General features: G+C 31.2%; 2 protein-coding genes across 2 annotated transcripts; both read right to left on the bottom strand.

Annotated features, from left to right (window-relative positions):
• Positions 1-203: 203 nt before the first annotated feature.
• Positions 204-2,419, bottom strand: LOC130947492 (homocysteine S-methyltransferase 3-like). Its single transcript, XM_057876195.1, has 6 exons — positions 2,129-2,419; positions 1,497-1,553; positions 1,190-1,419; positions 778-1,111; positions 609-680; positions 204-532 (listed from the first exon to the last, which is right to left on the bottom strand). Exons 1-6 carry the CDS (start codon positions 2,309-2,311, stop codon positions 377-379), a joined length of 1,032 nt encoding a protein of 343 aa, XP_057732178.1. The 5' UTR covers positions 2,312-2,419; the 3' UTR covers positions 204-376.
• A 2,897-nt stretch (positions 2,420-5,316) lies between these two features.
• LOC130950157 (serine/threonine-protein kinase STY13-like) lies at positions 5,317-6,921 on the bottom strand. Its single transcript, XM_057878694.1, has 5 exons — positions 6,606-6,921; positions 6,306-6,418; positions 5,996-6,195; positions 5,751-5,925; positions 5,317-5,658 (listed from the first exon to the last, which is right to left on the bottom strand). Exons 1-5 carry the CDS (start codon positions 6,919-6,921, stop codon positions 5,317-5,319), a joined length of 1,146 nt encoding a protein of 381 aa, XP_057734677.1.
• Positions 6,922-15,998: the final 9,077 nt, after the last annotated feature.

Genomic DNA, 15,998 nt, shown 5'->3' with positions numbered 1-15,998 from the left:
GAGCAATTTTGATTTTCACCCAAACGTTAAGGATGAAAAAAATACTTAATTCTGTTAGTAACAACTTTATTAGGTATGCAATAAAATAGACCACAAAAATAAAATACAAATAAAAATATATAACACATATTAAAATAAATTAAATAATATATATTATTCACAAATACAAGATAACTATATTAGTAACTTATTTTAATATTAAATAATATTATTGTATTAGTAATTATTAATGATTAATGAGAGATTGGTTGCTCCTTAAAATATCCAGTGTTGTATGTCCTTGTATAATACAAGGAAATCGGAGGAGTAAACAGAACACAACCAAACATGCATAACAGCAAAAGAAAAATACTAGATGACCTAACAGGCTAACAATTCATTGTGGTTGAAGTTGTTTTGTGAGAATTGCATGAGAAATGCCTCTAATAGTATTGGGAGTAGTCCTGCAGCAACCACCGAAGATAGAAGCCCCAGCCTGACGCCATTTCCCTACATATGATACAAAATCATCCTCCGCCACCCCACTTGATTTCTGCAACCACATAACATTCGCAATATTCTTAACTCGTACCACTAAATTCATATATAGTACCATTGAACTCACTCACCTCCCATTGGTTGGTCTCAGCAATATAAGTCTCTCCACTGTTGGGATACACAATTATAGGCTTACTTGTACCCTGCCATTCAATTTCTTTTGACATTTAATACTTATACACAAGTACAACACATACATAACAGAGGAGTTCAATTCAATTAATTAAATTGAAGTGTCACCTTTTTAATAGATGAAATCAAACCATGAATAAATCTGGGAGCTGTACAGTTGACTCCAACTGCCACGACCTGTGAGCATGAGTCAGCAATAGAAGCACAGTCCTGAATGGGATCACCATTAACCACATGGGTCTCGTCTTTGCAGCTAAAAGAGAACCATGCAGGGATGCGTATGTCCTCTTCCACAAGAAGCTCAGCATAAGCCTGTGCCTCCAATTTATTAGGGATAGTCTCAAAGGCAATCAAGTCAGCACCTGCGTCAACAAGAATCTTCACTCTTTCCCTGTGGAAATCTTTTAGTGTCTCCACAGTTACTTCGTCTCCATAGTCCCCTCTGTCACACACATACAACATATAAAAAAATTCAAAACTAACCCTAATCTACCTTAACTTAATTACTATGAGTACCTACCTATATTCAGATCCATCAGCTAAATATGCGCCATAGCTTCCAACTGAAGCTGCCACTAGAATAGGACGTTTCCAATATCGATCATCATCACTGAGAAAATCACAAGAATCTTTGGTGCATCTGTCGTAATAAACCTGTCGAGCCTCTCGTGCAAGTTCTACGCTCCTTCGAAGCAAGCCTTCACCTTCTTCTCTAGACACTCCTTTCGCCTCAAAACCCTGCAGGGTTGCCTATTTCGTTTCCCAACCACAACTTCTTAGACACCATAATAACAAACGGAATCATAATTAATTAATTAATTAATTACCTGGTAAGATGCTGTTATTATTATGTTTGCTCCTGCATCAAGGTAATCTAGATGAACCTGTGTTTAAGCATATTAATTAGTACTAAGATTAAGACATGGATGGTGGAAGAAGCAAGTGGCCGCGTATGGATCCAAACACGCGTGTCAACCTCTCGCATATTTTCCTAGTTAAAGCAAGGATTGTCGTTTTCATAAGAAAGTTGTTTAATATCATTTGTATTTATCCAGATCCATCCACAGCGTTACAAAGAAACTTATCAAGAATCATGAATGAAGCAAATTCATCACATTTCCTCTTGCGTCTCGTGCCTTCTTTCTTTTTTCTAGAATTGATTCGTAATTTTGTTAATTAATCAGTGAAGTGAATTCATATAATCATGCCATCTGTCTCTTCTCTTGGGCGTCTTACAATGAACCTAGATATAAAATACGTCTAGATAATTACCTTTTTTTTAATGTATAAAAAACATTTATTTTATTTAATCTGATGCTTCAAACTATAATTTTTTCTAGTGTTTTACTTTGTGATTAATTGATTATAATTGCATTAAACAAAATGAAATGAATGAAATATGGAATGAAGATTTGGTTAACAAGTTAAGAAAAAAAAGGAAAAGTGTTAGTAGTAGTACCCTTCGGACTAAATGGGGGGAGCTTATAAGGCATTTGGCACTCCAAAGTGGGTCGTTGAGGTCCGCACCATGACGTTCAAGCTCAGTCGCGAACCCACCATCTACGACGGCACACCCACTACTTCCACACTCATCTAGAAAATCCCTCATAAACGACAACGTATCACTCCCTTCCAAACCCATACCTTCTAGCTCTAGATATATATGTTCTCCTCTTACTCTCTTTTATGTTCGTTAATTAACACCACCTTGCCACCACCCTTTATAGCCTCCTTTCTTTCCAATTTTGTGAAATTATCCTTATGCCCTTCACTCCCCGCTAACAATACTCATTTTCCTCATTAATTATTCAATTGCCAAATCCCACCCTGGGCTATATTCGTCTTGTCTTAAATAATACTCTACTCGTCGTTACATTAATACTTGCTTAGCTTATATAATAAAATTAAATTAACTTAATTATCATTTTCTTGCCATAGTATATCCTATGTTTATATATATTCATTTATTTCATAAGGAAGTAATCCGATCTTATAGGCTATATCTGTGATTTGCTGGCATCAAGATTCGCATCATATACGAGATAAGTATAAATAATAATTGTTGATGGCTGAAACCTAGTTAAATTATTTCCTGCTCTATTTTATATATAATCTTGACAACTTTATGCTTCCTATGAAAAGAATGGAAGATGAGTTTTTTGTTTTTTTTGGGTAATAAGAAAAGAAAACCAATAGTGAGTACTTTACAAACTAAATGGAGCGTCATGTAGTTAATAATAAGCTCAGCTGGTAAGATTACAATAATGGCGAACAGGAATAAGACATTTCTGGAAAATAATGCTTAATTGCTTATACAGTCATCACTTTGACCGGTCCCACCACCAAATAATAAATCATAATAAAAAAAAAGTCTAAAGGCTAACAGTTTTGTTGAATTTTGGCCAGCATGTAATCAGCAGATAAATGTGAGTTATTAGATGAAATTTCACACTATTAAATCATTATTAATGACTATTTACTGATTACCAATCACAAAAGTTGCTGGCCTAGTATTGTTCTAAAGAAAATAATAATAATGGTGCTTCTAAAACTAAGTTGTTAGTTTCGTATGAGCTGCTTCATGTATGAGAAGCCAACACAAACACAGCAAATTTCGGAGTTGACATTATCATTGTATTACTTATTTATATTAATGAAATCAACATAAACTGAAGAGATATGCCTTGGTCTATTAAGCTTATCATTAAGAATAAGGTGTATATATACATCTTAAACAGTGGCTGTGGCGTGAAGAAACGTCCAAATTAAGATGAATTTATCATATCCAATAACTCCATCATCATCTTACGAAACAAAAAAAAATCTTGTCTGCACCTCAATCCACTAGTCAAGACGAAAGTTACCCATTGTCCAATAGATACACATGCAGAACTTTCAACTCTTGAACCGTTCAGATATTTAATATTTTAATTTTAATTTCATATTTGTAATAATATATCTTATAGGGGGTAATTAGTAAAAAAAAAAAACAAAATATGAAATTAAAAATAATAGATGAACGATTAGTGCGATGTGGTGTGTGGTTGGACTAACGTCCACGTCAAGTAGTGTTTCAAATGAAGACAACGAAATCAGGTAAGCATTGCTTGGTTTTGGGTTGGGTTTCAATTATGAATTATTATTTACCTTTTTTGCATTCAAATGGAAGTGGTCGAATCTCGTCACGAAAACCGTCCAGATTTATTTGTTCCCCCTTTCCATTGTTTTGAATTTATTATATTAGAAATTCAAAAGCTAAAGCACTATCTCTTGTGGAGATAAGATGAAATAAGTAGCATCTAAGAAAGGCAGTTTTTTTTTTTAAAGGAAAAAGTTTAATGAAAGTTTATATCCCATTAAAAACAGCATGATTTTATATAAACGCTACATTATTTTACGAAAAACAAAGATAAGAATAGTGTTATTTGTTATATATCGAATTAACAAAAATTTATTTGCATGTGGATTTTCTTATTGTAAAATTAATAGACTGTAACTGTTCTGTTTATTATGATGCGTGTCATCACCGAGAAAGATGTATAAAACACGTGTTACAATGAGGTTCATGCTCCGAAATTACAAGTTTGAGTTTGTCCCACGAAAACATAAAGATTAAGGTGCGGGATTGTTTCGCAATTCGCATTGTTGTTGACGACAATTAAGGTATGATCGATCCCTCTTGGCTTGTTTCTGGTCTTAACGGGTTAAATAAGAATCTCATCAGAGGTTTGGCATAGACATTCACCTCGATAAGAAAATGATACATTGTATATTGTATAGTAGCTTTTGAAAGTTGCGTATCTTTTATATATCTTTTGTAACAAAATGATTCACAACTTCAATCATTATACAAAAGTTGTGGATAGTGGAAGATTTTAGGACTCCAAATTGGATCGTGGATGAAGGTTATGTTGAATTTTGCTTGTTTTGTTCTTTGTATTGGTTCTTCTGTTTGCATTATTGCCTTTACTATGAGGATTTAGGGTAGTATTTCCAACACTTATATTGGCCAACAATGGTGCTAAAGCCAATGGTTTAAGTCAAGTATTGGAAAATAGTAATTGGTAGATCTATGCATGGAATCTGTTGTGACTCACTGACTTGAGAGTTTTATATAGCAATCAAGTAAGCTTAACTAATATAGTATTCACTATTCAAGTTAAAAAAGCAATTCTATGAAGTAATTTTGGACGGTAGTAGTAAAATTCTTCCCAAAAGTTCAAGTCCAAAAATAAGTTTGAGTATAATAGGGCAAACGAAGCTCAAAGCCCAAAAATAGGAAGCTATTGGGCCTCTCAAAGCCAGAATAAAAAAAATGGAAAAAAATAAGCAAGGCGTAAAAATGAAGATACAGCTAACCAAGTTAGGTTGGTCTAATAGTTAATTTACTAATACACTTAAACGAGTATTCGAAGTTTAAATCTTACTTTGTCCATGCTATTTGTTGTTGTGAGATATCATATAAAAAAAATGAAGATAAAGCTATGGAGCGAAAGCTTTGCTTGATGGCCAAGAAAGCGAGTTTTGGGAACTGGATACAACAACAAAGTGACCCCTAGTGTTGAAATTATAAAAACAAGGTAACAATAAAAGAAAGAAATCACTCCACCCCGTGAATATGAACATTATGGAATGAAATTCAAGTAACTAAGGACCACGAACTGTTCCAAAACAGAAACAAAATGGAGCCTGATCATCAGGCAACATCCCTCCTCCTTTGCTGGTATCAATTGCTTCCAACATTCGCACCACCTGATCCATCTCCGGCCGCTTGTTCGGGTTCCCATCCCAGCATTTTCGCATGATGCTCACCAATGCACTCGGGCAGCATCGAGGAATATCCGGTCGCAAATTCTGATGAGTAACTGCCGACGAGACATCAACAAAGCTTCGTGTCGAATATGGCATATCACAACAGTATATTTCCCACAAGCAAATGCCAAAGCTATACACATCACATCTTCTATTGTAAGGCTTGCCTACTAAAACCTACACAAAATCAACTTTAGTTTAAACACATTTTAAGGCCATACACTAACATAATATTACTTATTTTCGGTTCATACATATATATTATATACCTCTGGTGCCATATATCCAATGGTTCCTGTTTCACCTGTCATCTCACTTGGATTCAAAGCTTCCACACGAGCAACTCCAAAATCAGCTATTTTCAAATTTCGATTCATATCGAGCAACATATTATCTGTTTTAACATCACGATGCACGATCTTTTTCGAATGTAGATAACTAAGACTGCATTTGAGAGACAACATTATATTAGATAACTCAGTCCTAAAAGAGAATTCAACAGCTGTTTCCTCACCCTCGAGCGAGATCCAAAGCCAGCTGAATCACAGTCTTGTAAGGAAGTTTCCTCCGTCTGTTCTTAAACAAGTAATTTTTCAGAGTTCCACCGGGGATGAACTCAACAACCACGCAACATGCTTGAGTAGGGAGAGAATCTTGGCCTCCGGCTTCTCTTGGAATTCTGAGGTTTGATGTCCCCATTGAAGCTCCAACAAACTGTCACAGGAATGAACAATACTGAGTTATGATTAACAAAAAATCATCATGCTCTTAACAAAGCAGTAGCATTTAATTCAAATTTAAATGCATGAGTGAGAAGTTTGTACTTTTGTAACATTTGGATGATCAAGTTTTTGCCAAACAGTAACCTCCTGCTGGAATGATGCTCTTAAGGAAGCAGCAGAAGCACCACCATCCTCACCCCAATCCAACACTTTCACTACAAAATTCAGCACAGCAGCACTCAGAATGTCTCTTGAATTCGATAACAATTATTCAATTTACAACAGGCTTAAACATTAATTAAACCTTGATAGGATACCAAAACTTTTAGTATCTAAAAACATTGAATAACAGGTTTTGAATTCTTTGGACAACAAAAGACAACTAAGAGTGGAAATTGAAACCTGCAACATCTTGACCATCATAGGTGCCCTTATAGACAGTGCCATAGGCCCCATTCGCCACAACATGTTGCAAATTTAGTTTTGCCAAATCAATCTCCCACTCTTCTTTAGGCCTTTTGGCCTCAATATGTCTAGACAGAACCCTTGTAAGGTGTTTTTCTAGCTCATCATCCAAACTCTTGAGATCAATCTTATCAGCTCTAAACAGCATATCTTTGCTGCTTAGGTTCCCACTACGCTTCATCTTTGAATTCAACGCCTTAGCTTCTTCCAATGCCCCTTTTGGTGTCCCAACATCCCCACTTTCCGAATGCATCTTGGACACCTCAATCTCGAAAGCAAATGAAAAATCAGCACCAAAAAAATTGTTCATAAAACACCAAAGCTATGAAACAAGTGTCCCTATACATTCTTCCTAGAAAATCAACATTCAAAACCAACAATTTTCTCCTGACCAACCACCTATCCCTTTCACTATCCTGAATTTGTTTCTTCCGCGGGTACAAACCACAAAATTACCAATCATCTAGATTTCCAAACATTAAAACAATGCCAAAGCTATCAGAAAACGTCCCAATTCACATAATTCAACGACCAAGACCACGACCCAGAAAAATCAAAATTTTGGGTGAAAAAAGCAAAATTACCCCAGCAAAAAGCTTGAAAAGGATGATATGAAATCATGAGAAACAGAGGAACAAGGAGCTTCATGCAATGCAAGCAAGTAAAACAATAGAGAATTGCAGAATCACGCTAAAAAGTTTACAAATTGAATGGAAAAAGAGAAACTTGCATGAAGGGCATCCCATTCCCATGTATGATATAAGTAATGCATGGAACCTACCAAAGCTTGAAGCGTTGGTGTTGATGCTGCTCTAGGAATCATAGGCTTTGGCTTTTGAAAAAGGAGTTAAAGCGAGGAATGCAGAGGTTGTGATTCTTTGCATCATATCATATCAGTATCTGAATCAGGTATCAGAATTCAGAAAGAAAGTAAAAGGGAATGAATGGTGCAATGGTTAACACATATATATGGATACAACTATACAAGCGCGGGTCTTGTCTTCCTTAAAACACGCCCTTCGAGGTTCATAGGATCAAACTCTCTTTTGATTTCGATACTTTCTTCAAATATATCAAAATTTATATATATTTCTCTAATCTTTATGTTATCTTCTTTGATTTATCTTTTGTTTTTATTATTTTAATATTTATCTATCTATCTATCTATTATATTATATAAAAATCGGATTTCTGCACTTAATAATGGAGCTGACGTGGCATGCTCCGAAAAGTGTTTTTGATTTAATTATTTTAACTCATTCAATACAATTTATTACAATGACTTAATTATTTCAACTAATTGATTTGATTAAATATTTAAATATATCAATATAATTTATTATAATTTATATTACTTAATTAATTATACTACATTAATGGTATTTCATTATATTAGGTAATTAAATTTTTCATTTATAAAGTCTAAAATAAAATAAATAATTTATTATTTATTCTAATAAAATTCATTAAACTTAATTATATATTATATATGAATTAAAGTTAATTTATAAATTATTTTATATTATAATATACAATCAAATAAATTGTAAATTACTTTAAATATATACGCACAGAAAAATGAATTTAAATGTGATTTTATATAGTATAGATAGTATTTAATTAAGAATAGTACATTTTTAAGTGTTTTGATATGATTTAATTATATGAGCTAATTGATTTGATTAGATATTTAAATATCAATGTAATTTATTTGTAATTTCTTATATTAGTTAATTGATTTATTCATTTATAAACTCTGAAATAAAATAAATAATTACTCTTTATTCTAAGTGAATTCATTAAATTTAATTATATTATATATAAATTAAAGATAATTTATAAATCACCTTATTTTCTTAGCCTTTTATATTCCGTGGATCGTTAAGTTTTATATTTCGTTAATATAAGGTAAAACTTTCTTCATTCTAAACAGAATTATTCTATTCATTATTAACTAATATCATTAGATTTTATTTATTAAAAATATGAATTAATTTTATATAACAAATTATTAATTAAACTCATTCTAAAACGTAAGCAAAATAAATTAATTTTTTAGGCGGTCTAATGTAGATCTATGATTTTTACAACAATCAAACAAAGCATAGAACTTGTGAATTATGATCAAAAGGGAATAAAAAAGTAGAGCCCACGCCATATTGACTTGCTTGCGTCCATTGCATCTGAACAAAACATGGGCCGATGGAGACTAATTCCAATTCCAAGCTGGGCAGATAGAAAACCTATCCGGATCCCATACAATTAATTTCAACTTACACCCAAAATTCTCTTTTAGTATTTTTGGGTTTTCTTTCTTCCAACAAACAAGCATATACACCAGCAATGGCGAACGGCGTCTTGGCACTGGCAACTTCAGAACGGCAAAAATGAGAAGACTGGTTGCTCATACAGCGACGGAATAATGACAGGATTGTGTTGGCGAGGAGGTCGACGACGATCGGATATGCTAATGTGACCAGAGAGGTTAGATAGCGGACCGGCAAGAGGAGACTTTCACTGATACTGTTGTCATTCAGATCGCCGTCGCACCGGGACGCTCCCTATTTGTAACTGATGGAGGTGAGTTGCTGCAAGGAAGGCATGGATTCAGATCTTATTTTCATACCCCTTTTTTTACTCAGTACATTTTGATTTGCCAGTATTTATGATGTAGAATAAGTGTTTTATTTTCAATTCAAATCTTTTTTCATTTTTTAAATCATCAAGACAGATTTTTTCTTCTTTTGAGTTATGAAGGATATGTGATTTTGGATGCACTCCGATTTTAAAATGATTTACTCGAAAATATACCTCTTCTTAGTTGTTATAAAATCCTAAGAGATGTGGTCCTACAATCTTACCGTATGTACTTGCTAGAATTTATATTTGCTCTAATTTTTTTCACTAGAGAAAAAAATGGTTAGGCGATATGATTTGTTGGAAATGATTGCATCGCCAAAGAATGTTAGAAGATTCATGTTAGAGTAATCAGACTTTAGTCTTTACCAAGATTCAAAGACCCCAAATCCATTAGCTCCATTGAAATGGTGTCGATGGATGAGCAGGTACTTCTAATTTTATTCATACACACAATTGTTTCTCTATTTTCATATACTTAGTCCCATATTTGTATAATCCTCACCTCATAATTGTCATAATTTCAACCTCAGCAGTTTTTGCTTTTTTTGGGACTATTCATTCAAAAATAGAACAAGAACAAAACCTAAGTCTGTGTTTTTCTGCAAGAAAACATAAGCTTTTCATCATAAAAAAGATTCTACAGTCAAAAACAGATTTAATATATAGCTCATGTTGTATTCGGCCAATAAAAAAAGGGATTGGGGGACTTTTAGCAAGATTTTCTTTGACAGTTATATAAAATTATAAATTTTAACTTGTAAAAACATGCACTAATGCCAAAATACATAATTGCTAAAAAATGCAGATTGGATATAAGAGTTTATGCCGACCAAAAATAGCAAAATTTGAGTCATTATTGCTTTCACATCCTAAAAAAAGCATAATATATACCTTTGATAAAAAATAATAAGCACATCACAACAAAATTGAGAGTCAGATTATCCCTTACTTATTTGTTTATTATTCTCATCTTGAAGACTTAAATTTTCTTTTCCTGTATGGGTGACAACTAACAAGAGAGGTTTGTATTAGAAAAGTTTGTGCCAAACATCTCCAGGTAGTGTTGACTGTTAGGAACCAAACAATATAGCCTCCACTGATTTAACATTCAAAATTTTAGACTAAATCAATCACATTAAACAAAGATGCATGTGGTGGAAAAAAAAAGAGAGAAAAATAATAAGAGCATGACTAACGCATATGTATGATTGTCGTTAATCTTAACCCTCTTCTACATAACACTTAATTCTCATGCATGATTGTTGTCATAAATTTTTTTTTAATACCTATGGTTAAAAAAAATTTTTTTTTCTCAACCTATTTTTCATATGAGTTGTGTGAAAAAAAAAAGTTAATTACAAAAATTTTATACTCAAGTGAAAGTCACTAAACAATAAAATTAATTGTTTTAAATTAAATATTTTAATTATTGTGTTAATATATAATTAATTTTTTGTGTAAAATATAATAATAGTATACATTAAAGTATTAAATATTTAAATCCATTATATGTATATTCTTCTTTTTTTATTTTTATAAATTTTTCCGTACTCAGCACGGGTTTATACACTAGTTTGAATTAAAAAACACAATAATTTTTTTTTCTGCACAATGATCCTAGTAGTTCTATTCTATTTTAGTTTTTGTGGAACCAATTTTATATTTTTAGAATTTTTTTGACATAAATAATCAATTATATTATATTTACACAGAAATAAGTTATGGTATAGAATAGAATACGACATACATATAAACATATGTAAAATAAAACAATACAAATAAAAATATATAAATATATAATAACAAATTTAAACAAAAGAAAATTTTCAAAGCAAAACTTACTAGAACAACACGTATTGAAACAAATACAATGTACTCAATCCTTGCAGTATTGATTATGATTCAACATTGGATAAACATAAATTCCAGTGGTTCCATTTTGATAAAATTCATGCCAAAGTCAAGAACGATTTTTTGTTCAGAAAACCAGAGATTTTGTGAGATTTCCTAAATATATGCAATTAAGCACGCTTGTCTTTTCTTGCATAGTTTGCTACTGGATAACGAAAGACCAAAAGCACAACAGAAACAATAAAATTTCATTGAGAACTAAACATAGATTTCTACACAAAATACATTCCATCAGTTTGTGGAGTGTACAATCTTACAAGACCTAATGAGTGTTAATTAATGGTAAAGGATATTCATATCATCATCCTTTGACTTTCTTTTACTCACTCTAAATTCAAAAGATGAATGTTGGGTGATATATAAGTCAAAAGAAATTTAGAGTATGTTTAGTTTGCATTTTTATTTTTAGTATTTTGTTTTTATAAATTTCTGAAAAAAAAAAGATAAAATAAAATATTTTTTTATTTTTTTATAAACATTAAAAAAAACTTAAATAAAAAATACAAAATAGAAATGCAAATTAGGTATATAAGAAGTAAAGTACCCTCTCATTCAACCACTTTGTTTAAAATGTCAAAAATTATAAAGATCAATAAAATAATTAAATTTTTTAATAATCACAAGCAATGATAATTGTGTTTGATAAAATAATTTTTAAAATTTAAAATAATTATAAATAGACATAAATATAAGAAGAATTTTGATCATGAATAATTATTTAAGAGTAAATTTGAATATTTATTAATATATAAAGTTATATTATATTTTTAATTTAAAAAAATATATATCTCTTTTGAGTGTTATGAAAAAAACACACCTAATTTTATAAAATATGTAATGAACTTTTATTTACCAAATATAAATACAAAACAAAACATTGTACTAAAAAAAATACTTCTCCAAATATTTTTGTCCAATGGGGTATGTTTTTTTTTTGGTCGATTCTAATGGGGTATGTTAGAAGTTCGCAACAGCCCTAATTATTTGCTATGTTCAATTTTTTGGTCTTGATTATGGGCTATTCTAAAACGAGCATTCCTAAAGCCCAAGTACTACTTCTTTTAAATCCAAGCTTTGGTCCATTTGTGACAATAAAAAAGGCCTAGATCCATTATAACTAGAACAAAATTGTATACAGGAATTTATGGAAATTTTTACTAAATTATTTTTTAATCTACAAATTAGGTATATTGAAACAATTTATTAAAGCTGCGTTTGGGTTATTGAATATTACTTCAACACTCAAATCTTGTTACTTGTGCATGACAAACATTGTAAAGTTAGGGTAGGAATAATTTACAAATCTTGATAAAGAGGAGGGAAAATTAAAAATAAAAATAAAAGCAAACGTATTGAAGCATGTACCGACAATGATAAATTATAGGAAAATAGTATTTTGTTTCGTAGCTATTACGAAATGAATTGGCCCGAAATGTTCCTTAGGATATCAAATTAAAGCACAAAATATAACTTTCTGTAAACGAAGATTGCAGGGATTAAAATAGTGGTACTTAGGACATGAAGACATACTTGTTTAAATCCAGTGGAAGAAACTTGAATTCAGATGAAGACAGATTATCTTGGAAAGTTCATTAGCAACGTGGCATATATGGAGATAATAAAGTGATTCTATTAATTTATGGGTTCACACATACCACAGCCCTTTAATTAGATACTTGTTACAAATATTACATTTCAACCTCATACATAATATAGTACAGTCCTAAATTTTTTTTTCTTTAGCTCTGACATTTTCCCTCTGTAATATTGACTTTTCCTTTGTGGCACTATTGCAAGTTTCAACAAACAAAGTAAAGTACTAAAAGAGAAAGTGTATAGAAGACTTTGGTTTCATAAGTAAAAACCTACATTTTTCAGTCAAATGTTTTTGTTATATTGTCGATGAGGTTTGTGAGTCTTATTACCATTTTTACATAGTAGCACTTTATAATTTAGTGAAAATTCATACAGAGTTAATTTTATGTGAAACAGAAGACTTAAAATGATAATTTAATCAAATTTATTATTAAATTATTTAACACGACACTTGAGTTTGAGTTTGAGAGGCTAATATTCCAATACAAGTAAATGAACAATTTCTATTATGGGTATCTTTGTGAGAAAAAATCCATGTAAGAAACTTCATGAAAAAATATGTATGATGAAAGACAAAACAAAGAAGCCTCCAAATTAAACCAACTTGCATGATCCATTCATGTATATGATAATTGACAAGCTTCTAATTTTCTCAATGCAATAATAGTAATAATGACTAATATATACAACTACATGCAACATGTCGCAAAATTAAAGCATGACGCTCCTTACCAACCTCTTCTTGATCTTTGATCATCATGTATACATTTATTTTTTTAAGGATTACTGTGTCCTTTCTATTGTTGATATCCATAACAAACAGCATCCAAGAATTAATTAAGAAATTATATATAGTGATGAAGCAATGCAAGTCACCCCTGGCCCCTTAATTAATTGGTCTCTTTATTATAATATATAGTCAACTGCGTTAAATTTTGTCAATCCGGAATTTCTGACACTTGCTCTCCACGGTGCCTCAAAATAAGAAATTAAATTAGTGATCGAAGTTCAATTACTTTTAATTTATTTATTCATGGTCTTATATTATTAGGAATGTATTTAGATGGAGCCAGCTCTGTGGCACGTGACTGACAAATAAAAATAAACATGTTAGGGAAATAGAAGACACCATGATGAACTTCCCTTCCCAGGGAATGTGGGTAGGACTTGGACTTTGGATTTTGGAGCATGGAAAGGAAAATAAACTAGGATGGGAGTAGTTATAATCTTGACCGTCCATTATTTTCATGTAATATTGTATTTATTAATGTGGGTAGGGATAATAATAAGTCACGCGATTCGGCATGTACCTTTTAATGAATTTACAATTACATACACACTAAGGGACCACCTGCCCTAGTTAAAGGTCCGGGACCCTTTCATTTGTTTGGTGCCCTAACTTTGGAAATGACGGAATCCTTGGTTTTGGGGTTAGGGGCACGTACACATCATCAATATCAACATCGTTTTATTTACCTCTATTCTTTTGGTTTGAGTATATTGTTGTTATTCTTGTTCACGATAGAGTTAGAAATTTTACCTTTAATAATAATGTAAAACCATATATTATATTATGATATAACGTCTTGACTCTCGAGTGTGAGTGGGTCCTTCTTCATACCAAATTATTAGAAGTTTTTCAAATTCGCGGAGCGCCAAAGACCGGAAACTAAAAAGGCTTAGTCATCCCAAAACTTTAATGGCGTGCCTTTCGCTTTTTTGTTAACACAAATAAAGGAGCAAATCCAATAAATAATTTTATTGAATTATCACCGTTTCATAAAAAAAAATGTTTTGAACGAGTTATTTTGGTTTTTATTTTATTTTATTTTATGTATTATAATACAAATAAAAAAGAAAATAAGATCTAAAGTATTGTTTTTTATTTTTAATATCGAGAAGAGTGTAGGATGATACAACGTTATAAAGAACAAGAGTGCTTCTCCCGCATGTGGTGTCTCGGAGCTGAAATTGGATCAAAGAATTCGGAGTAAGAAATTGGATTGGTCCAATTAGAGGGTATCTATATAAAAAAATATTTTTTAATAAAATTTGGAGGATTTGTTTTGATTTTAGAAAAAAAAAACAAAAAGCAAAAAGCCTAATCAGAGAGCCCTTTTTTATTTTAGACAAAAAAAAAAACCTAATCGGACGGTCTGATTAATTACTCCTCAAATTTAAATTTTTCATCTTTCACAACTTGAACTATCCGATTTGATTACCTAATTTTTTTTATGGAATTCAGATGATCCTATTTCTTCCATCAGATTTTAGCCAAAAATTACCCCACATCCATGTATAGCACCCCATAATCTATATCAACGCATAACACACATATGGCTGGCATATTTAAATTAATGAGCCCCAAAGTATGCATTTTGCATATATATGATGATCTTTATTATTCTAAAATCTAATTAAACAAATTAAGTAGAAACGTGTATGTGAAGTAATAATGTATATGTAATTAAATGTTATTAATTATATCATCACGAATTGCATGGGTATGGATTCTGAATCACTAGCTATACAGTGATATAGTATGACATAAATAACATTTGTCACGATGCCTCTTCAAATTTATTTTGGTTTGTTGAAAAAGGCAAGCATCATTATATTGAGGACCAACCATATTAATGAATGTTATCAATCTTTGGGATGCTCTAGTAATTTGATGCTTAAAAATCTTTCTCTCAGCTGGCTAGAGGATCCAATAATTATTGGATGCTCTATGCTAATCAACAAGTAAATGAACAAATAAAAACGTGCCCATAACATCGGAAGTATACACAACAAGCAAGCAAGGAATAGAAATTAAAAGTAAATAACCACTAAAAAAAAAAGAAATCCAGAAAGAGGAGTTCTTAATTTTTATATTTAAAATTAAAATGTGAAAAGAAGTAAACTGCACCGCAAAGGCTGAGAATATTCTCAACTGATGCGTTATTATTATTAGTATTATTATTTTCTAAGAATGTATGATTTTTGCTATCAGCATTTTTGAGATATCTAAAAATATTTACATAAAAATCTTGATATAAAAACAATTAAAATGTTAACACATTTTATATTAAATAATTTAATCAAATATATAAATTATTTAATAATTTTAGGTACCATCTTTGTGTCTTAGTGGTCACCGTATCTAATTTGCTTTGAAGTTGGGGTCCAATTAATGTTAAG

Source organism: Arachis stenosperma, chromosome 9 (genome assembly GCF_014773155.1).
Source record: "Arachis stenosperma cultivar V10309 chromosome 9, arast.V10309.gnm1.PFL2, whole genome shotgun sequence".
NCBI lineage: Eukaryota > Viridiplantae > Streptophyta > Magnoliopsida > Fabales > Fabaceae > Arachis > Arachis stenosperma.
The sequence above is the reverse complement of the archived record's forward strand: the minus strand, read 5'-3'. Positions and strand labels throughout refer to the sequence as shown.

Coding starts and splice junctions, on each gene's coding strand:
- LOC130947492 (XM_057876195.1), bottom strand. CDS start 2,311: ATGGGTTTGGAAGGGAGTGATACGTTGTCGTTTATGAGGGATTTTCTA. Junction 1,420..1,496: donor TAATAACAGCATCTTACCAG/GTAATTAATTAA, acceptor GAAACGAAATAG/GCAACCCTGCAGGGTTTTGA. Junction 1,112..1,189: donor GCTGATGGATCTGAATATAG/GTAGGTACTCAT, acceptor TGTGTGTGACAG/AGGGGACTATGGAGACGAAG.
- LOC130950157 (XM_057878694.1), bottom strand. CDS start 6,921: ATGCATTCGGAAAGTGGGGATGTTGGGACACCAAAAGGGGCATTGGAA. Junction 6,196..6,305: donor ATCATCCAAATGTTACAAAA/GTACAAACTTCT, acceptor TTCCTGTGACAG/TTTGTTGGAGCTTCAATGGG. Junction 5,659..5,750: donor TTGGATATATGGCACCAGAG/GTATATAATATA, acceptor GATTTTGTGTAG/GTTTTAGTAGGCAAGCCTTA.